The sequence below is a fragment of the Cryptomeria japonica genome, chromosome 5 (assembly GCF_030272615.1).
Source record: "Cryptomeria japonica chromosome 5, Sugi_1.0, whole genome shotgun sequence".
Taxonomy (NCBI): domain Eukaryota; kingdom Viridiplantae; phylum Streptophyta; class Pinopsida; order Cupressales; family Cupressaceae; genus Cryptomeria; species Cryptomeria japonica.
In genome coordinates, this window is record NC_081409.1 from 46,392,952 (window position 1) to 46,416,573 (window position 23,622).

At 34.8% G+C, this 23,622-nt stretch overlaps 1 protein-coding gene across 1 annotated transcript in view; it reads left to right on the top strand.

Moving 5' to 3' along the window:
• Positions 1 to 19,009, top strand: part of LOC131040124 (pathogenesis-related protein PR-4-like) — a 41,833-nt gene extending 22,824 nt beyond the window's left edge. Inside the window, exons 2-3 of the mRNA XM_059220327.1 lie at positions 5,908 to 6,159; positions 18,822 to 19,009. Of these exons, the coding sequence (XP_059076310.1) occupies positions 5,908 to 6,159; positions 18,822 to 18,989 (420 nt within the window). The 3' untranslated portion in view covers positions 18,990 to 19,009. The remainder of the gene's footprint in view (positions 1 to 5,907; positions 6,160 to 18,821) is intronic.
• Positions 19,010 to 23,622: the final 4,613 nt, after the last annotated feature.

The window sequence follows — 23,622 nt, forward strand, 5'->3', positions numbered from 1 at the left end:
GCATGTCGCCCATCCATTTAATCATTTATTATTCATATGCATGGTTTTGTTTGCAAGTGTGAACAAGATTAATGTGAGAAGTTATGGGAAAATGAGTTGGTCTTGGATACAATCATGACAGAGTACTTTGATACATCATCAAGGCATCATGCAAAAGTTAAAACAAACCTTGCACTCATTATCATAACTCATAATCATCATTACGTTTAGTTACATATGCATAAAACCTAGTTCATTATCATGTACTTGCATATAGGTTTATTAAAATCTTAAAATCCTCATTAGCGTGCATTTAATATCATTTAGTTACATTTTTTACATATAGTTCATTCTCTTTTACTTGCATTAGTCTCATTATATCATTTCATCATTGCATAATCATGATCTTTAGATTCATTTATATGATAAAATTGTCCTTATTTGCATTTACTATTATTATTAACCACTACTATGCATTCATTTAGTGTTAGTTACCGATCATCATTTAAACACTTGTGTACCATACATTTATTTAGATTTCCATAGTTGCATACATTTATTTATCTATCCATTAGTTAAGTGCATTCATTTATCCATTTAGTATATTCTTATACTCATTCATTTCATTTCATTTAGGATTCATTACAATGCATTCATTCTCCTTTTAATTGCATTACGGTGTAGTTATTCATTTCTCATAAAGTTGCATTATCATAACATTATCATTTCGCTTAGTCATATTTTATCAAATCATAAACAAAACCATTTGTCTCAACATTAGTTTATACATTAAACATATTCATTCATTTAGAAATCATCACATAAACATTTGTACTTTACATTTGTTTATCCATATTGCATTCCTCTAGAAACCATCTAGATGCATTTACATAAATAAATCATTCATTCAACACATTACATTAACATCATTGCATATCATTATTTCATCATTGTATCGACATGAAGCACAAGATCCTATCTATACCATCATTAGAATCATTTAACTATGCAGACATCATCATCATGGCATTACACACATAAGACATGACATCAGAAAATCATGCACATCAACCTACATCCATATGTTAGCATCCCATTCATACAACATACATATAGACATCATGTAGGAATAAATCATCATGAAACATGCATATAAGAATCATCTCATCAACTCATACATAAAACAAAAACAACTATCCATCTAAGCATAAATCATAAGATCATCATCCTACATAACATCTATACATATCATCAAAATGCATATCAACACAAAAATATGGGATCTCCTCATATATCATATCATATCACCAAAAACATACATGTATCAGAGTACAATGAAGTCCAAAATATCGGCTACCAAGAGCCATCCAAGACACAGTCCAAAATGACAATGTAAAAGCATACAAAGAATTCCCTCTCAGATGCCACTCTGACCAGATGTTGCACCACCATCACCACCTGATCTATCTCGCCATGAAGGACCCATCACACCCCCATTGCTCTGCATCCTCTGAGACCACTCTAATCTCTCCCGACGCATTTGTGAATAACTCAATACCCGTCGACTAGATGGCACCTCCTACTCATACAAGCCACACTAGTAATCAACCTCTGCGCCTGCTCTCCATACCTCCCTCACCAATGCATCCACAAAAGGCCCTTGTACCTGTACTCCCTCCAAGGCCCACACTCTCTCTTGTAACTGGATCACCCTATCCACGACCTGATCTCTCTCCCGCAACACTATAGTCAACTCTGACTCTCGTGCAAACAACTGCTCATCTCTAGTAGCCACCTCTGCCTCCATATCCTCTAGTCGAGTCTACAAAAATAGTATCATATGGTCCCACAGATCTCCACCTGTAGCTCCCTCCCCCATATCCATAGGTGCCTCTCTAGTGGCTCCCTCTCCAGTAGCTCCCTCCCCTGTATCCATAGGTGCCTATCCCTCACCTACATCCCTGCCACCTAGTGTCATGCCTCCCTGCATCAAAGTTCCCTGAGATAGCCGCAATGGCTACCCACCTCTCCCTCTTCGCTATAATCATCCACCAGCCCCACCTCCACCTCTGAATTCACCACCTCCTCCAAAACCCCCAGCCCCTCCTCCTCCTCCTCCATCCCCACCACCACCATTCCCTCTCCCTCGTCCACCTACTACTCTGTGACCTCCTCTCCTCCTCAAAATCTAGAATTGGCTTTGTTGGATCTGATATCCAAGGAATTGGATGTGTCGCAATATACTGAGTGTACTCCTCTAACACCCCTACATCTACCACCCCCGACCTCATATGCCATGTCTCACCTATAATGTGCGGAACTCTGCCAATGCCTTATCATAAGGTAACACTAGCCCCCATAAGTACCTCTCTCATACCACCCATGCATACTCTCCCGATCCACTAGGCAATCCCTTCCTTCGCCCAAACTGTCTCAAAAATCTGTCAGGAAGCTATCTCTCCACATGGTAGGTTGTCCTACCGATGGGGTATCGTGTCATAAACACATACGGCAACGCCTCTGCATCATCCTCCCAGGGCTCACACTCAATATACGGTCTCCAAATCACTGTATCCAAATCATCCAGTGCCCGCCGCCATCACTCTAACTTCTTCAGGTGGGGCTGACTCATCATACCTCCATACATGTATACATATGGCTGGTCCACTGCTCAGAATCTTAGACTAACTGGTCAGGTAATAGGTAAGTGCTCCCACGCCCAAATATGCAGCTGAGTGATCCCCACTCCCAATGAGCCCACCCCTCGGTATGCTACCTCATGTAGATCCCGATATAAGTGCGATAGAATGCACAGTCCCCATGCAAATTAGGTCCTCTCTATCATCATCTTCTCGATCACCTGACCCCAACCAACGGCAAGTCCATGCGATCGTCAATCTGGACATAGCAGTCCCCCAAAAATCCCTGATAGCACTGATGGTAATGGCTCATACAAGGCCTCTATATCCTCCTTGGCTATCGACCCATCATTAATGAAAACATCCTCATCAAAAAATATCAGCACTGTTGTTGTCTCTCAAGCTCAGTCATACATCACCAACTCCCTCAAATAGAAATGTGCAGGACGCGCTATACATCCTCCAGTGTAACTGTCATCTCCCCCTGCGCCAAGTGAAACGTGCATGTCTCACGATGCCATCGCTCTACCAATGCTATGATTAGCCCAGGATTCGTTCAAATCATGGGCATATACATAACATCATACAGGTCTATCACTGCAATGCAATCCACCTCGGCCTCTATCAATCGATCGCGTAGTACCTGTGTGGCGGGATGCCTCTCGTGCATCTGTAAGATGTGAAGATCTTCTTACACACGTGCATCGACCATCATCATCAGTTGTTTTTTTTCAAACTTTCTTAAGTTTAAACCTAAGCTATCAACATATACTTTGATCAAGTGTCTTCGGGTCTCAATAGGTAAGCAATCATGGCACACCTAGACTACAATAGACATTTATCTTAAATGACCTAAGTCTCATAAGGGCTGCTATGGTTCAAAACAACTCTCACCTCACATCTCCATCCATCCATCATTGGCATTAGGATATTCTTGTTCAAACACACTAGGGCATCTATTTTCCTAAACAAAAGTGCTATTTTGAACACGACAGCACTAATATGCTTACAAAAGTGCTAACTCAACTATGCAATAGCGCTACATTGACTATACAATAGCGCCACCTCACAACAACAATGCTCAATCAACTACTCAATAGCGCTAAACAAACAAAAGCACTACTTTTGACAACAACACTAAAACCACTATGCAATAGCGCTATTGTTTTAGTGCTATTGTGTTGACTCAACTTGGACTAAGCAAAAAGCATACCAAAAATGCATAAAATTCAAAAATTCAAATTCACATACTGCTGGTCCATAGTTGTCTGGCCGCTGGAATCGACAGATTCGCTCCAGATGATGATTTGCTATAGGCACCAGCATCCTGACTCTTGCTTGTTCTTCCAAAAGGTCACTATCAGAGCTCCAATTTCACTATGGACGCGAATGCAAATGAGCCTGTCTTCACCCATTTCCCTCAATATATACCCTTCCTCGTAACCCTAATTTTCCCCCACTCACCGTCGTGGTCCCCGTGAACTTCCTGAGTCTCCTATTTCTTCATTTTATCTCCGATTTCTTCTATTTTTCACTAGTATTGCTAAATTTTTCCCTTCTACCACCCCGCCAATATTCATTCTTTTTAGAGAGATCGCCCGATTTTTCAAAAAAAATTGGTCCATCTCTCGACGAGGCATACCACTCATTAAATTAACATTTTATGGGGCATATTTCTTCACACCTATTTTTCTTTCTTTCAAACGACATGATAAACCACACTATCTCAAAGAAGGGCAAATGTAGTCACATAAATCTGTCCATTTTAATTAAATGAATATTTGTTATTTATTTGATTAAAAACCCACTAGCCATCAGTTAATTAAATTAACATTTAATTAATTCATCTCCAAACATTCTCCTATTAATTAAATAAATTATTCAATTTATTTTAATTAATTCATTAAACCAAAATCACAATCAATTAAATGAATAAATCTTATTTATTCAATTTAACCCCATTTCTTCTTTTAAATAAATTAAATAAAACATTTATTTAAATCATTAAATCCCCCCCACTTGCATTCTCTTAAAAATGCAACTTGCACCTATTTGTTGAAATAAATGAATTTTATTTTAATAAAAATCCTATTTTCTCTCACCCACCAAACCCACTTGCAATCCTAACCCCCTTCTAGATTCTTCTAACCTCTTTCTAATTAGCCTAATCCATCCCCTAATTATTGTCACATTCCTAAGCAACTTGGAGTCACTTCTCAAAGACTTCAAAGTCTTTGTAAAGCATTAAATGCTTTGTGTGTTCAACAATTTAAACTCTAAAGTCTTCCAAACCACTTATGGCTCTTACATGACCATTAATGGTTAAATCCACTTGCACCCATGGTTAGGGACTTTCACCCCTAAACTCAACCCTCATGTGACCCATGTGTCTCCTCAAGCATTTATTGCTTTGACCATTGTTTTCCCTTTAACCTTTGCACAAGAGTTTATCTATTGGATAAAAGCATTATTCTTTGGATAATTAATTTATTCACTCAATCCAACCTTAATCTTAACTCCCAAGGTAACTCTCAGGTCATGTCAAACATTTAATGCTTCTTCCCTCTCCTCTCAACCCCTCTCATGTTGACACTTGTCATTCTGGGATTGGGTTGAAAGTCCTTACATGGATTGAATACCATTCAATCCTGACCCTTGTTGAGATTACTCAATCTCAACCATCCATTGCTCCATTTTTCCTATAAATAGAGCTCATTTCCTCATAATCCAGATCTTGAAAACTTGTATGCATTTACATTATAGCCAGTTTTAGAGAGCATTAGATAATCAATCATATTCACTCTTTTGGTTTGAAATCAACACTAGCTAATTAGATAAATCTCTCATTTTAGCTCTTGTTCACATTTGCATAACATTTTAGATTAATCATCATTTCAATCTTGAATCTTCATAAGGCATCCATAGTGCAAAAAGCTACTGAGAGCTACACTAAAATGGAACTTGGAGAAGAGAAGAACAAGGGAGAAGGAGCTAAGAGCATGGTAGAAGGCATTTGGAGATGCCTTGTTGTATTTGCTTCCATAGTTAAATATTTCATCATGTTTTTAGTGTCTCTTTTGGTATGCCTGCTTAGACTTGTTTTTGGTTGATTAACACTAACATTTGTCGTTGTTTCTTGTGTTTTTGTATATTATACGACCACAGGTTTTAGTCTAACATTGTTCATTTTGCAGAGCATCAACTCCTATCGAAACATCAAAATTCAATTTAGAACAGTTTTGAGGAATTGGGTTAAAAAATGTATTTGGTATTGTAAGATGGAGAATAGAGTGATGTTTGTGATGATATTGGGTTAAGTTTGCTTGCATTGCAGGCTAATGCCCAACAAGCCACCGATGTGAGGGCAACATATAATCTTTATAATCCTCAGAATATTGGGTGGGATTTGAACACTGCATCCATTTACTGCACCACTTGGGATGTAGATAAGCCCCTTGATTGGTGCATGAAATATGGTTGGACTGCCTTCTGTGGACCTGTTGGCCCAACCGAACAAGCTTCTTGTGGCAAATGTTTAAATGTAATTGTTCCCTTGCTTCACATGCTCCTTGTAGTTTAGTTTTTCAGATTCAACAACATATATATTTATAGGATCTAAATCTATATCTTATATAAATTTATTGAGTATTCTTGTGGTGTTAAATTGCAAGTGACAAACCGAGACACAAAAGAACAAACAATAGTGAGAATAGTTGATCAATGTTCCAATGCCAACACAAGCCTTGACTTGGATGTTAATGAATTCAACAAAGATTGACACCAATGGTAACGAAAATAATGTCGGTCATCTGCAGGTGGATTATGAATTTGTTAGCTGCTAATCACAATATAATGGTGGCCCAATTCAGTCAACTTAATATAGATTATAGAATAAAATGACTGAGAGGAGAATAATGAATAATGAGTTCGGGGGAACATTTTGTTGTGGCACCACTAAACCTATCATTGAGCTTCGTTGGATATATTGAATTAGCGGTGGCCTGAGAAGCCAATTTATCTTCTTAAATTAAGGTAATCAAACTGAGCAAATTCATTTACAGTAAACCAGTCTAACAAGGTAGATATCAGTGCAAATCATGATGTATTAAAGATTAAAAAAAATGGTTTTGGTTCCTAAAGAGTCTTGCACATGATATTAAACAAAGAGTAATCATCCTTGGCCAAGAGAGTGGGATGAGCAATGTTGTTTGGATGGGGGTATGGAAGAATAATTATCCGATAAGAATCAGACCTAAGTGAATTCAGGGAGCAGGATAAAGGAGCAGACCTAAGGTTTTCACTATCAGATCTGGGCAAATTTGAAGGGTAGACTTGCGGATCAGATTAAGGATCAGAGAGGAGTGAACTATTTGTCTCAATCATCAAGCCATTCACAGTGAATCTGGAACAAGCTTACAGAACATAGGAGTAGACCAGCATACCCAAGCAAAGAGAATGAATTAATCAGGCCTTGGAGGAGATAAATCAGGCCTAGAAGCAAAATTCCAAACTCAAGGCGAGTAAAATTAGTCAAAATCTGGAATTATAAAAACAAAAGGAGGTTTTCAGATATAAAAGATACTGTATGAAGTTAAATTTTAGAATAATAACAATATAGACGTCAATAATAATATACTCCAGGCTATTCCAAGGAGTTCAACAGAGTGAATATTTGACAGTTAGGGTTTGCTGCAACAATAATAGATTTTTAGGGTTACAAATTTCAGTAAATGAATACAGTCATGGCTGATAGAAGGCATTTGGGTTCATGGGCGAATGTGGGTTGGGAAGACCCACCTCATGTTCTGCAGTGGGTCTACACGAATGGCAGATGGAAGGACATGGCGATACAGGTAAACTGGAGCGGAAATAACAAGGTTTTTCGGCCAGTTTCAAAATACTTTCAAGGCTTCTTTTGGAATAGACGCAGTGTGGCATGGAGGTAGAATAAAAATGGAAGGAGATTCACTCGAGGGCATTTTAATAATGGTGAGAATCAAGGGAATTCTGAGAAGTAATTGAAGGGTTTTTTTGGGGAAATGGTCTTTGGATCTTGGAATTCAGCAAACGGTTGCTAGGGTTGTTGGCTTGGCAAATAAGGAGATTGTGGCTAGGGTTTCTATTTCTTCAGCGCAGGTGGGAAATAAGGTAAATGTGAACCTCAAGGAAGCTAGTCCGGAAAAGGTAAGTAAGATACCTACTGATCCTATTATGTTGGGGGTTTCTTCATCACAAGTTTGGGCTCCTATCCCTTGTATTGATATTCTGGGTTCCTATGTTGATCAGAAAGCGAATTGCCTGCATTTGAATGCTATTTCTAGGGAAATTTGGGGTGATCAAATTAGTTTGTTAAAGCTTTATCATAAGTTGTAGAAAAGACGGGGGGATATGCATTATTTTCAGTTATTGTCTTTGAATGCTTTTATTATTGTCTTTGATTCTCCTTCTTTCAGAGATGAGGTATTAAGAACTTTGCATCATTGGTTTGGAAAACATTTAATTTCAGTTGCGGCTTGGAAACCTTTTTTTGTTCCTGCTTGGTCTAGTTCGAAACTTATTCCTTTCTGGTTTGGTTTACCAAAAATTCCTTTTGAATTTATGGATCCAGATGTTCTTGAGCAAATTGGAAATACTATTGGAACTTTTTTAACATCTAAAATGGACTTTGTGGAGGGAGAGGTTCTAGTAAAAATTTGTGTTCTTATTAACCCTAACAATGTTTGCCCCTATACTTGTAATATCAAGTCTCGTGATGGTATTTGGTGCCAGTCAATTAAGAAATTAGATACAGAGCTTCTTAAGTCTCCTTTACTTTTGGATGCTCCGTTTCTTATGGATTTTAAGAAAAACCAATGTAGGTTGTTGGCTCTGTCCCTAAATCCCTTAATAAAGATAGTTTATCGGCGGGACCTTCGATTGAAGGATGTAGAAATGTCTCTTTGCATAAATTGGTAGAAATGGGTCACATTAATCTTGAAAATAATCCATTGTGTCATAGTTCTGGGAAACCAAATGATCACACTTCGGGTTCGGTCTCACTTTTGTCTTTTCTGAAGACGTTTTCTAATAACGGGGGTATAGCGATGGATGGCAATCCCCTGATAGATGAAGTAGATCATTCCTTGACAATAGATTGCCCTAAGATGCCAAATAATCACATAAAAGGTAAGAATGACAATTTGCCTTCATGGACTCATAAAGAGGTTTTTGATTCTTCAAAGAATGTGAATTTAGATAAAAATGTAGTGATTGATATGGAAACTATTAAACAGGTACATGGCATAGGTCTTCCTAATGATGCTTCTTTAGTTCAAGAAATTAAGAATTTGGTGTCTAATAATTCCCCTCTGAATGTTGAAATTAATATGGCTAATGAATCTTCCTTAGGGAATAGTAATCCGTCAGAGGTTGTCCCAGTTATTATGCCAGATGAGAATCTAGTTCAGCAAGTAAATGATATTTTTAACAATCATGCACATCAGATGGATGAGGGTATTACTAATAGAGTTATTTGTTCAATTGAGAATGATTTGGGGGGTATAAACTCGACCTGCCAATTTTGGTATCTACTAATCCTTTTGCGGTTTTGGCTGCAACAGAATTGGGTTTTGAAGATAATCCAATTATCTTGGCTTCTCCAAAGTCATGCAAGAGTTTACCAATTGTCCAAATAACTCTAGTTTTTTCATCATCAGTGGTTTCTCCTGGGAGAGGTAGGCCTCCAAATAATCTTAAGACTCAAATGGAAATTGATGTTGGAATTCAAAAGACTTTGTCCCTTTCTCCTACTAGTGGGCAAGGGAGGCATTCGATCTCTCTTGGTAGGCCTAAGAAAACATGCCTAACTCATGTAAGTGTAAAAATAAAGAGGAATAAAAGATCTATGACTAGTCCTCATGTGACAAGGTCAGGGGGTGTGAAACGTAATTTGCAAGGTTGCTTTGGGGAAAGAAAAAGTTCTCTGACTAATGGGAAGAGGGGAGCTGCAGCCTCCCCTCGAGGACAATGAGAATTATTTCTTGGAATGTTAGGGGCTTAAATGCCCCTAACAAGAGATGCTTAATTAAGTCCCAGATGGACTTATTTAAGTGTGATATTTTTATGTTGCAAGAAACAAAGCTGTCAAAGGAGTCTGCTGATTAGGTTTTTTCATCTTGGAGAAGGTGGAATTTTCTTTCTTCTCCTTCTTGTGGTGCTTCAGGAGGTTTGGCACTACTTTCGAATAATTATTATATTGAGGTACAATTAGTGGCATCTACTACAAAGTGGATGTTGACTTTAGTTATAAGCAAGATTTCGAAGGTTAAATTTTGGCTTTTTAATAGTTATGCTCCGTCAAGAATTCAAGGGAAAAGTAAGTTATGGGGTGAATTAAAGAGGATTTCTTCTCCCTTAAGACATGGTTCCTTTATTATCTTTGAGGGTGATTTTAATGCTATCACTGATTTAGATGAGAAAAGAGGAGGTGTTTTCTCTAATAAAAAGATTATGGATGACATTGGGGATTTCATTTCTGATATGAGCCTTTTTTATTATAAGTCTCAAAATGGGGTTTTCACATGGACAAACATGAGAAGGGATTTTTCTCAAATTGCTGAGAGATTAGATCGGTTTTTCTTATCTGAGAATTGGATTGATTCAGATTTTCAATTCTTTTCCTCTATTCTACTGGTCTCGGGTTCTGATCACTTTCCAATTTCCCTATCAGTTATTGAGGATAGGGCTTCTTTTAAGTCTTCATTTAAATTTGAGCCCATGTGGTTTAGGGATTCTTCCTTTTTGCCTCTACTTATGAAATGGTAGAATTCTAATCCTTTTTGTTTTGGGTCCTGTATGTTTCAGATTTCTAAGAAGTTAAGTTATTTGAAATTGAATATTAGGGAATGGAATATCTCGCATTTTAAGAACATTTTTCAGGAGAAACAAAGGATTCAAGATATGATTGAGTGTCTTAATACTCATGTGCTTCAACATGGTATGGTGCCACAAGTTTTTGATGAATTGAAATCACTAAACTTACAGCTTGAGGAGGTGTTAGCTAGAGAGGAAATCTATTAGAGGCAGAAATCTAGAGAGATATGGCTTTCAGATGGTGATAAAAACACAAAAAAATTTCATTCTTCAACTAAGATTAAAAGATGTAAGCATAGGATGTCTTGTATTCAGTGTCAGAATGGGAATTTATTGACAGAGCCAGAGGATATTGCTTCAGAGGCAGTTAGGTTTTTTAAGTCATTATTATCTTCGGAAAATAGAAATCTCAGCAATGATATTATATCTAATATTCCTCCTTTAGTATCTTTGGAAGACAATAAGATGTTGATGTCTCCCTTTTCCTTAGAAGAAGTTAAGAGTGTTGTTTTTTCCATGAATTCGAATAAAGCTCCGGGACCAGATGGTTTTACTCCTTTATTTTTTTAGAAATGTTGGGATTTTGTGGGAAATGATGTTTTATTGGCTCTCGAGGAAGCTAGGAGAAATAGGTCTATTTTAAAAGAACTTAATACTACAATGATTGCAATTATTCCTAAAAAAGATGATACTAAGACTTTTGCTAACTTCCACCCCATTGCTTTATGTAACACTTTGTACAAGATATTTACGAAGGCAATTTCCCTTAGGTTGGCAAAAATTCTACCTAGGATCATTTCATTGGAGCAAGGTGGTTTTGTTCCTGGAAGGGAGACGACAGAGGGTGCAATTGTAGCACATGAGGTGCTTCATTCTATTTCCACCCAAAGAACACCAGCCATGATACTTAAACTAGACATGATGAAGGCTTATGATAGAGTAGAGTGGGGGGCTTTATGTGTTGTTCTTGAGAAGTTAGGTTTTTCCAAAGCCTGGGTCAAATGGATTCGTGCATGTATTTCTTTTGCAAGATTATCTGTTTTAATTAATGGTTCTCCTTGTGGTTTTTTCTCTTCCACCAGGGGTTTGAGACAGGGAGATCCCCTTTCTCCCTTTTTGTTTATTCTCCTAGCTGAAACCTTTAGTTGGGCTATTGGGGCTGCTAAAGTGGAGGGGCTTTGGAAAGGTATAAGGATTCATAATATTCACCAAAGTATTTCTCAATGTCTCTTTGCAGATGATACTCTATTATTTGGACATACTTCGTTAGTTGAGGCAAAAGTGATTAAAGGAATAATACAAAATTATGCATCGTTTTCTGGTCAGAAAGTGAATGGCGATAAATCAAAGATTTTCTTCCTTAATACATCACAACTGGTTCAGCATAGGTTGCAATCCTTTTGGGGATTTGGGACTGGAAATCTTCCATGTACTTACCTTGGGATTCCTTTCTTTGTTAAATAGGATAAGATTGGTTTTTGGAATAAGATTATTTCGGTCATTTCTAAAAGAATTCTCTCATGGAACAATAGATGGTTAACTTTGGTGGGTAAAATTGTTCTCATCAAGTCTGTTTTGAATGTTGTTCCCATATATCTCATGTCTATTTTGAAGTCTCCAAAAGCAGTTATTGTTAGTTTACAGGATACCCTTAGAGATTTTCTTTGGAACAATAATAAAGATGGCAAGAAAAAATTCCCTTTAGTTGCGTGGGATAAGGTATGTTTGCCTAAGGAACTTGGGGGAACAGGAATTCAGAGTCTAGAGAATCAGAATTTAGCCTTAGGTGCTAAGTTGGTTTGGAATTTATATGACAAGCCTAGCTCCTTATGGGCACAGATTATGTTTGCCAAATATTTAAATAATGGACTGAGAGAGTACATTTTTAAAGTCTCAAATTTGCCTTCAGGTTCTGCCATTTGGAATTTCCTTTGTAAATGTAGATCAGTTATTTTGCCTCATCTCTCATGGATTATTCACAATGGTAGAAAGGTCAGATTTTGGGATGAAGTATGGAATGGATACACACCTTTGGTGAATATTAGGGATTGGTCTCCTCTAATCACTATTCTTTCCTCCCTTTGGGGTATTTTTGTAGCAGATTATTTTGAAATTGTGACTAGTGGACCCCTTAAGCTAGCTAGATGGAAGTCGATTGATTTCTTAGATGTTGATCAAAGTATGAAATTAGATTTTGAGAAGATTTTGGGGGATAGAATTGTATTTCTTTCTGATTTTGAGGATGAACTTATTTGGACAAAGAATATTTATGGTAAGTACACTATTAAAGATGGTTACAACTCTCTTATGGTTGCTAAAGATTTGTCATCCTGGCCTTAGAAGTTGTTTTGGCATTCTGCTTGTCTTCCTAAAGTTGGAGCCTTTGCTTGGTTGGCAGTTCAGGATAGAGTCCTTACAAGTATGCGACTTGATAGGCTTGGTATTACTGTTGTTTTCCCTTGTGTCCTTTGTAACAAAAATTTGGAATCTTCTTCACACTTGTTCCTACATTGTGATTATGCTTATGAATGTTGGCAGTGGTTGTTTGAGAAGTTAAATATATCCTTTGTTATTGGTAAGGATCTCATTTCCCATTTTAGATCTTGGCCCTTTATGTTTGCCTCATCTTTTTATGCATGCCTTTGGATCATATCTCCATCTATCGTGATTTAGAATATTTGGCTAGAGCGAAACAATAAGATATTTAAAAAAACAAGTTCACCTGTGTCTGAGGTTCTATTAAAAATTGAGTCTTCAATCTCTGAGGTTGCTTTGTTGTTTATTTATAAGAATTTGGACAATCTTACTTGTTTTTCGCACTGGGATAGTAGAGTTACTAGAGCTTGGAAGATGTTGTCAGTTTTACCCTCTCATGGTTCAATTTTGAAAAAGAATGATGCAATAGGTAAGAGATGCTCTGCTAGATGGAAACCTCCTCCGAAGGGGCATTTTAAACTGAATTTTGATGGGGCCACTCGTGGTAACCCTAGGCCAGCCGGGGTAGGCATGGTAATTTATGATCACAATGCAAATTTTATTCGAGCTAAGTGTCATGCTATTGGTTTTAAAACTAACAATTATGCGGAATTTCATGCTTTGTCTTTTGGATTGGATATGGCAATCTCTTTGGGAATTAAGGACTTAATAATTGAAGGTGATTCTATGGTGATTATTCAATGTGTTATGAAAAAGAAATCAAATTGTTGGAATTTGCGGTATATACTTGATCTAATTTTACAAACATTAGAATTGTTTGAATCTTTTTTGTTATCCCATTGTTACAGAGAAGTTAATAAGATTGCAGATTATTTGGCAAATTTAGCCATTGATAGCAATGCTAATAAGCGAGAGGTGGGTTTTGAGGAAATTCCTTCTAGGGTATGGGAAGGTTTGTAGTAATAGTTATGTGATTTTCTTGAGTAATGTTGATGTAAAATTTTATGATGATAATTATTCTTGCTCTCCCCTTTCATTTCAAGTATTCATGTTCGTTGTCTGGAGGAGTGTTCGAGCTCATGGTATTTGATACAATAGTGTTTTCCCAAAGGGTTTTTGATACTTTCTTTTTTGGCAGGAAGGTTTTTGGCTCATGGGATTTGGCACAGGGCTTTGGAAAATTCTGTCCTCTTCCATTGAAAGAAACTGTGGAGTCTACATTTGAAAATTATATGGGCTCTATGTAAAACTGATATTATATGTGTTGTGACCGCATTTTGTATGTGGTTTTGCACGGGGTGTATAAACTGATCTGCTAGATACTATAGGTTTATTTTATGAGTTGTGGTTTTATCAGTCTTAGTATTAGATTGTGGTTTTAACTCGATATTTATACACCGAAAATAACAAGTAATTGGTAAATATTACATTATTGATTAAACTTTAAGGTCTGCATAAACATTTTAATACATTAAAAGATAAAAGTAATAATTTAATTAGCTTTCTCCCTAGTAAGTATTTCCTGCAAAGAAACATCGTTTCGTAAAAAGTAATATAATGTTGACACCGTATTTGGATCTGCATATTGTTTTCATTCCTTAATTCTTTACATCAACCAGATTGTTTGAAATGATAATCTCTTCAAAGGCGTTATACACAAGCATGGGTGATTTTACCTTTTTATGGGTAATTTTAATTAAGTTGGGATTATTATCTTCAAGTTCGAATTTAAAGTATGTTATGTATTAAATGAATTATTTGAGAAATGTGTTTAGTTTTTCAAAAGTCCATTTGATCAAGATAGTGAATGGAAGAAGAGAGGAGTGCGGGACTGGTTAAATATTAAGCTACTTGAACTTCTTCTTTCTTTGCGCAATTTAATCAAACTGGTAAGGTTTATTTTTAGCTCTTTTGCTTTCTATTATTTATGTGCGAAACAATAGCAGCCTCTTTATGAAAATATGGAAGTGTATAATGGTATGATGGAAGATGTGAAAATTCATATTTATTAGTCAAAATTTAGAAGAATAGAATGATTTGATGGAAAATGTGAAAATTCATACAAATGTGTCTATTTGTCTATTTGTTTCTGGTTATTTTTAACTCAAATTTTCTTAAAAACTGTATATGAGTCTATGAATGATGATAACTATTCATATAGACACCTAAAATTGATCATTTGTATTTAAACAATTATCTCAAATTTTAACTAAATTAATTAAATAATATTTTTATCTATCCCTAACCTCTAACCCTTGGTAAATATTTTTTGTATGATTATTTACCTAATTCATATCCCCCTTTTTCCTAAAACAATTAAATAGAAATTTATATTTAGTTAAATGATATTTTATACATTTTTCATAAAGTACTCTTAATCTTTAATTATCTCTTAATTAACATCTAATTATTTGTACATGGGACGATCAATCATTAAGCTTGGATGTGACCAACCCAAAGTCCCATGAGATCCACTTGTTATACCAAGTACTTGCAAACTAGCACCCCAAGGTATGGTGAAAGCTTATGTTCCTCAATTTTAAATTGACCATAGTACCTAAAGGCATGAGACAATCCACCTATTTTTCATAAATGACAATTTAACATTCCTAATGTAATTGGAGGTATGGATGAAGACAAGACTTATCTTTTTAAAAATCCTTCTAAAGTACTTTTGAGTGCCCCACTAAATTTGACCCAACCACTATTTCCCATATCAAATCTCCACCCTTGATCCTCCTATGATCTTGGAGCCACCATCCCCAACTAATCTCCTTGAGCCACTTGTCAAGTTCTCAATGCTTGATAGCTATCAAGCACTATGAAACCTTGATATTTCAATTATATCTCAACCCTCCATCCAAAACTCTTTTTTTAAAAAAAAAATTGAAGTCAATCCTAGCCATTTCCATCAACCAAGTGAATGAAATATTATGTTGTTAAAATTTGAGCACACATATTTAATCAATTTGGGCTAAAGCACTTTATAGTGCAACTAGGAGATTTTCATAACAATTATTTTAATGTTTTATGTCATTATGATCTTCTAATTTTGTCTAATATTATATCAATTTATCTTATCCTAGAATGTTCATTATTGTCATATTTATTTTTATGTGGTGTAGGGTTGGAACTCATCATCTAAAATTTGATCTAGTGCATTTTGATGGACAAGGATAACATTGAATAAGATAATCATGAACTATCTCATTAGATCATTGTTTACATTTTATCAAACTAGAAATAGTGACTTTAAGACCAATATTAATTAAATGATAGAAATAATATTCCCTAGGTAATTGTGTTGTATAAATGAAGTAAACTAAATTATTGGTAAATGTGATTCATTTTTCCAACTAAACTACAGCTAAACATTTACATAGTCTAGACATAGGCATCTACTTCATGCTCTCACCTAGTACATACACATTGTGTTAGGAATTGCATGCAGAAAATACCAATTATATGCAAATAAATATTAAATAAAGGAATGAAAAACATATAAATAATAACAGCGAAGAGACAATATTTAACATAGTTCACCCAAAAATGCTACATAATTCTTAACACCTGATGCCTTTATAATATAAATAAAAATCGTTTAAGCTACCCCCAAACCCCCGTCGAATAATTAGGGAGGAAACTACGCTGATAAAATAGGGAAAATTTATGTGAACCATCACTATAATATATATAATGTTAGTTACTATATTTATGTTTATATAACAATATAAACTAATAGGCTAAGTTATTTGATATCTTTTGATTCATCTTTCAATAGTTCACTCTCCAAGATATTGTGAATTCCAAATTAACTATAAAATTTATTACTATTTTATAATAGATCACTTTATGTATGTTATTTTTAACTCACCTATGATTGTGTTGAATGATTGTGCACTTGATGTGATGGTGAATTAAATTGTATGGTGGAAACACATTTACATATACAAAATATATAAATATCCAAATGCTAACATCCTCCTAATGCAAAACCATGTTTAACACATTGAGCACATGCAAAAGAAAAGATTAAAAAACAAAAACAAATTTTGAAGAATGATTTGCATGACTTTAAGGACACTATGGAAAAATTGTTGTATAGTCTTTTATTATGACTAACAATTGATTATATAGACTTTATACTAGAATATGAACTCCCATATCTTCTAAATGAAAAGAAAATGTATGCAATTTATGTTAGTTTAAAATATTGGAAAAAAATTATATATATCAATTCTTATAAATCATAATATTAATTGCATCCATTAAACACAAACTATAATTTTTACACATCTTTTTATAATAAAATAACAAATAAATATTTTTATAATATTTTATAATGGGTCCTATTTGATCACCGTCTATGCCATCCTTAGTCAGGTCCTCTAAGGCAAAGCTAATAAAATAGGAGACTTGGGGCATAAACTGATTGGGTTGTGAACAAGTTCCTGTTTTTCCTACACAAATTGTCAATGTTCAGCTCAAAACAGTAACATGCACAACAGGAAAAAAATAGTTCTTTATAGAATCATATGGAAACAAGAGCTGATATATCCTAACATTGAGAATAAAGTAATGTTAGTGATAATATCGGGCTACCAAATCTCAACCTATCATATGATTATAATCCTGAGAATATTGGGTGGTAAATGTTTAAGTGAAAGTAATCACTCTATATATTTAAAAGAGCAGCTGATTCACATATAACATATAATATGCGTTCTATTAAATTAAGGATCTCCCTTCTTGAACCGGAAATCTTTAATTGTTTAAATTTATTATAAATAATATAATATCATTTTAAATATTTAATTGTATACTTTGAAATCAATTTTTTATTTTTACAATTATTAATGATAATAAGAAAATGAAAATTAGTCGGTTAACTTGAGATCCATGTTTTGGTGAAATGTTTTTAAATTCTTTTTTTAATTATCAGGATTGTGTTAGGACCTTCATGGTAGGTCTTTGGTTTTTTCATAGAGTAGGATTGTTCTTTAGAAAATGGAAATTAGAATTTGATTTTGACCAAAAAACACATTAATAAATTCTTTGTTTGGCTTTCAGATCTGCCATTGAAGAATTGGAAGGGGAAAATGATAATTGAAATCATTAAACCTTTTAGTTAACTCATAGCTTTTGATATGGTAACCAACTCTTTAAGAGGTTCTTCTCTAGAAATGGAAATTAGAATTTCACTCTGAAAAGAAGCACATTAATGAGCTTTGATTGGATTAGGCTTCCTGGTGTGCAATTCAAGTTTTGGAAGGGGAAAATGATGACTGAAATCACTAAATTTTTTGATTAATTCAAAAATTTTGATGTGTTAATTAAGTATTTAAAGATTGTTCTTTGGGAAATGGAAATTAGATTTTGATTATAAAAGGAAGCACATTAATAAGCTCTTTATTTGCTTCATGTTTCCAGTTTTGTCAATGAAATATTGGAAGAGAAAAATGATAATTGAAATGGTTAAATCTTTTGACTAATTCATAATTTTTGATGTGGTAATCAAATTTTTTTAAAAAAATACTTATATCACTTTTCCCTCAAATTTTGATAATTGAAAGCAACCAAGTGTATGTGAGAATTCTTCATTTGTTTGAACCAAATGCCTTAATTCAAATCACTCCAAGAGTAATTGTAGAAATTGTAGAGTTAATAGGAGGAAAGAATAAATTTAAAGAAATAATGAATTAAAAGATTGGCCTGAAAAGGTTTTGGAAATTGGAGAGGTGGAGCATGGTGTTCATAAGGGGTGGGCAAGTAAGAACTGCTCATTAATCTGTGTCATATTTTAGAACCCCAAGGGAGGGTTTCAGGATTTGATGGCAGGGTGAGTATTGAAGCCTGCGATCAATACTCTCCATTTTTAATAAATTTATTGAGTATTCTTGTGGTGTTGCTATGCAGGTGACAAACCCGCGAGACACAAAAGCAGAGACGACTGTGAGAATAGTTGATCAATGTTCCAACGGAGGGCTTGACTTGGACGTTAATGAATTCAACAAGATCGACACCAATGGCAAAGGATATAATGCTGGTCATCTGCAGGTGGATTATCAGTTTGTTAACTGCTAGACACAATATAATAGGGGCCCAATTCAAAATGCACTAATCGAGGAAGCTAAACCAATTCAATAATAGATTATATGATGCTTTATTACAGTTGAAGCAATGTGCTAATGTGTGTGACTAGTCCTCTGCACTTAAATATTCATGTTTAAAACTCCGTTGATGTTTGAAGGGGCGCCCTTCCAAAGACTTGATGTACATTTCAAGTCTTGTTGAAGGATCAAGAGAATATGCATGAGATACTTATAATATGTACCACATTTAACTTTTAAAATAGTTAAGCAGGGAATTGATCCATGTATTTTTTCTAGTGGTTATTCCTAAAGTTGGTGAAGGTATTATGCTTCTTCCTTAGCTACTACATTCATTTAGAGGAGGTTGAAATTGAGGAACCAAATATGAAGGTAAAAGAGGAGATTTTCAATGATTCTTTGTTTGGAAGAAGTGAAGATGAAGATTTCATGGTTAGAGAGTTTGATTATTTGTTAGATATTGTGGATGATGAATCTTAACATTATTATTCTAACAATGTTTTGAATATGGAAGATCAATTTACAGCAGTAATATATCTTTCTAATGGTATAAAAATAGTAAAATAACATGTTGAAAACAAGGTCAAAGTTGTAGTAGCGAAGGTTACTAGTATAAAGTTTAATTTTTCTAAGTGTTATTATGAAAATGGATAATGAGGCTGCACCAAAGGAGAATATTAATTCATATTTTATTAAATTTGATATTAATGATTATTTGTATATTTTGGATGAGTTGATTCAGATAGAATTTTTTAGTGATGATTGGCATGCAAAGTTTAGTGTAGGAGCACTTTAGTGGAGGTGGATGGACTATGGTAGGTTGAATCCCACAAGATTGGAGAAGAGTGTGGCACTTGGAGGAGGTGGTTGATTGTGCTAGAGTTGATTATGCATTTAGGTCGTTGAGTGTACATCAAAGTTGTTAGAGAAGGATACTTGTTCTAGCTAGGTGTTGGAAGAGGAGAAAGAAGAACAGATTTGAAGTGCCAAATTTTGCTGATGGAGTGTACAAAGGATTGCTTGTAATCTAAAAGGGTGTTACTACCACTCAACTCCATTTTGTGAATCCATATTCAAAAAAATATTCCTACCCCAAGTGTCTAATGTGAGAGCATCTTGGGATGTGAGAGCAATCTTACATGAACCAAAAACAATTATTTAGTTTTAATGCAATGTCTAGAATATTGTTTTGATAAATAAATTTAATGTTTTTGGGGCCTAAATATTTAATAAACATTTAGCCAAGCCCTTTAGGTAGCATCTTATAGGATATTTGGACACATGTCGATGGATGTTACAAGGGATAATGAAGGAAACCTTGACCAATGTACCGAATTTGGAAGGTGGAAGTAATTTGTGAACACTTGTCAATAGTTGTTGAAAGAGAATCTTGGAATAATACTAAACTTAGGTGTCAATTTTGGAAGCTAGTGATTTTTTTGGGTTTTGAGGAGTTATAGAGCATCTTTATGACAACTACCTATTTGGATAAGAAAGTGGTGGCCATGTGAAAAAAATTACTATGTTTAGAAGTTGTCCACTTACTTCGAGCCATATGGATTTTTACCATTTTTTTTTTTGGAGTCTTTCTTTAACCCATGGTAATGTTTTATGGTTGTATTTTTAGCCACCATGAGTCTATATATTTAGGGTTTGAGTTGGAGATTTCAACTTTTTAGTTTTCAAGCTGAGGAATAGTGATAGAGAAGGCCGACTGAAGCACAATAGTTGAAGAAACATTTTTAGAGTTAGTTGAGGATTTCCTTGTAGTTCAGTCTTACATATGTATTGATTTTGTATCAAATTTATGATTTGTAATTAGATTTGAGATTATTGTATGTTTGGTTTAAGGTTGAAAGATTTGTAAATTTTCCGAACAACATTGTTATCTCTTTTTGAATTATCAATAGAAAGAAAGAATCATGTTTTGCATGTTTCCTATTTAAATGTTTTTTGTTTTGATTTTATTTGAGATAGGGTAGAAATCTACATTATTTTTAAGCATTTTTGGATTTACATGTGTGGTTGAGAGGGAGAGTCCCGAGCTACATTAGTTCCCTACTTTTCCTATCTATTCTCCAATTATATAATATAATAATATCCTTATAAGGAAAATTTTTAACAAGGGAGATAGATCTAACACTATTTTAGAGGTAAGGGTGGTTGGAGATTTAATGGATCAAGGTTAAGTCAAAGGGGACACATGATCAAATGAGGGAAACGGGGTTTAGAAGGCAATTAGATTGAAGGGTGGCTAAGGAGGCATGTTCTTATTGATAAGCAAGTCACAAATTAGATTGCCTTCTTTTAGTAGAATAAAAATGCATCTGGATTTTTTAAATGTACTTGTAGTTAGGAATTTGGAATTCATCAAAGCAAATAGCAAATTAGACTAGCTCAATCACAAAAACTAGATTGCAATGATAAGAAATCCTAAAAAAACATTCAATAGAGATATGAAAACAAGACATTCAAATCAACTGCAAACCATTACAAATGCGAATGTCTCCTCCATAATTCTCCATTGTCCTTCTTTCTCCTTCAAATTACTTTGTTTGTGGATCTCACCTACAAATGCAAAGGCATAGCAAGATTGACAAGATGAAATGGTAGTGTAAGGATACTAGAAGCGTGATTGATTTCTCTGAAAATGTGATTAGATTTGATAATGTGATTAATTGATCCTTTGATTGAAGAAACTCATCCAATTTATAGACAAATTGGAGAGATGACAAGATTAGCATGAAGAGATTTGAAAGGAAATTTCAAATCAAGAATGACAAATATGACAAATTATGATAAGATTGCTATGCAAAATTGATTGATTCACAAATTATGACCAAATTGACAAGATTGCTATGCAAAATTGATTGATTGACAAATTATGACAAGACTGAAATGTCATTCCCATGAAATTAGGGGAAATATTAGAAAAATAGGATAAAATAGAAAAATTAGGTTAGAAATGATGAATTGGAAATTAGGAAATTAGAAATTAGAAAATTAGGTAAATTAATTAATAATTTTTCATTCATTAATTAATTCACAAAAAGAGGGGGAATTAATTAGCCAATTAAATTAATATTTAATTGTGACAAGAAGACTTAGGATAAATAAATAAATTATTTAACCCAGAGGGAAAATGACAAACAAGATTAAATGAATAAATCATAAAACCCTAGAAGATGAATTAGAAATGCAAGGACGACAATTAGGTCTTGACAAAAGATAATTGATGTAGGGTCGATTTGATTATGATTTTGATTGACAAAGGACCAATGCTGATAAATGATTTGATTGATAAATTGACCAAGATTGATAAAGAGATCAATTTGACAAGCGCCAATTGACAAGGAACAATGACTGACACAATTGAAAAGGACAACGATCGATGACAAATCGATCGCAAAATGACAAGATTGACAAGAGGACAAGGATCGATGACGAATCGATCGCAAGATGAGAAGATTGACAAGAATGAGGATCGATGACAAATCGATCGCAAGATGACAAGATTGACAAGAATGAGGATCGATGACGAATTGATCGCAAGATGACAAGATTGACAAAGACAAGGATCGATGACGAATCGATCGCAAGATGACAAGATTGACAAGGACAAGGATCGATGACGAATCGATCGCAAGGTGACAAGATTGACAAGAGGAAAAAAACCCTAAGATCAACCAAAATGATGATAAATGAGCATGCACATTGATGCGACAGGATAAAATCGACCAAAATCATAACTGAAGATTGTTATCGACAAGACCAAATTCGAAAGCGAGAAAAATGAAGAATGCAGAAGAAGGACTCAATGCTCGCAAATGATAAAGACGAAGTGCATAACATAGAAGAGATTTTAATGTGATGCAAGAACCTTAAAATAAGGAAATGCGCCAATGTTAAAGTATGACTCCGCAAGCGGTGACCATTTTTAGATGTCTACATTTTGCCCCTCTTGGAGACAATAACATATGCATGCCCCCTCGAGGAATTGGCCGGAAAAATCCAGAAAAGAGGCCAAGTGATCGATAAGAATGACAGAAGACAATAAGTTCGAACAGACTGCCAAGACTGACGGAAAAAATGTTAGTAAGAAGAAATTAGACAGAGGACAGTTAGAGATGAAGAAAAACTTGCTTTCACCAATGCACAAAAGTAGGTGAGAACCTTTATTTAATGTAGCAAAGCGGATGCAGAGCATCATGGCATGGAAGGCCAGAGCTGAAATGCAACCCTTTTTGCAAAAGACAAACACATCGCACACAAGGAATGAGTGAAGCATCCTAGGGTGCATACATCAAGTGTCGAGGTATGTGCGGCATTCACAAAGTGAATGTACTTATCATAGACACCCAATGATATAGTTGACTCAGTTTGTGACAAACATTCCACAAACAGCAAACACAACAAAGAAAAGAAAAAGGGACCATGAACCATCCCGATCACTCTAAAGCACTTAGTGACATCCTCGAGCAACATAGGAACATGATCGAAGCCAAAGATAAATCAGTAAAAAGATAAGACTCACAAATTCGACCAAGTCAAACAAACATTTTGATCGTCATTGTCAAAAGTGGAACACAAGAATGATCATGCTGTCA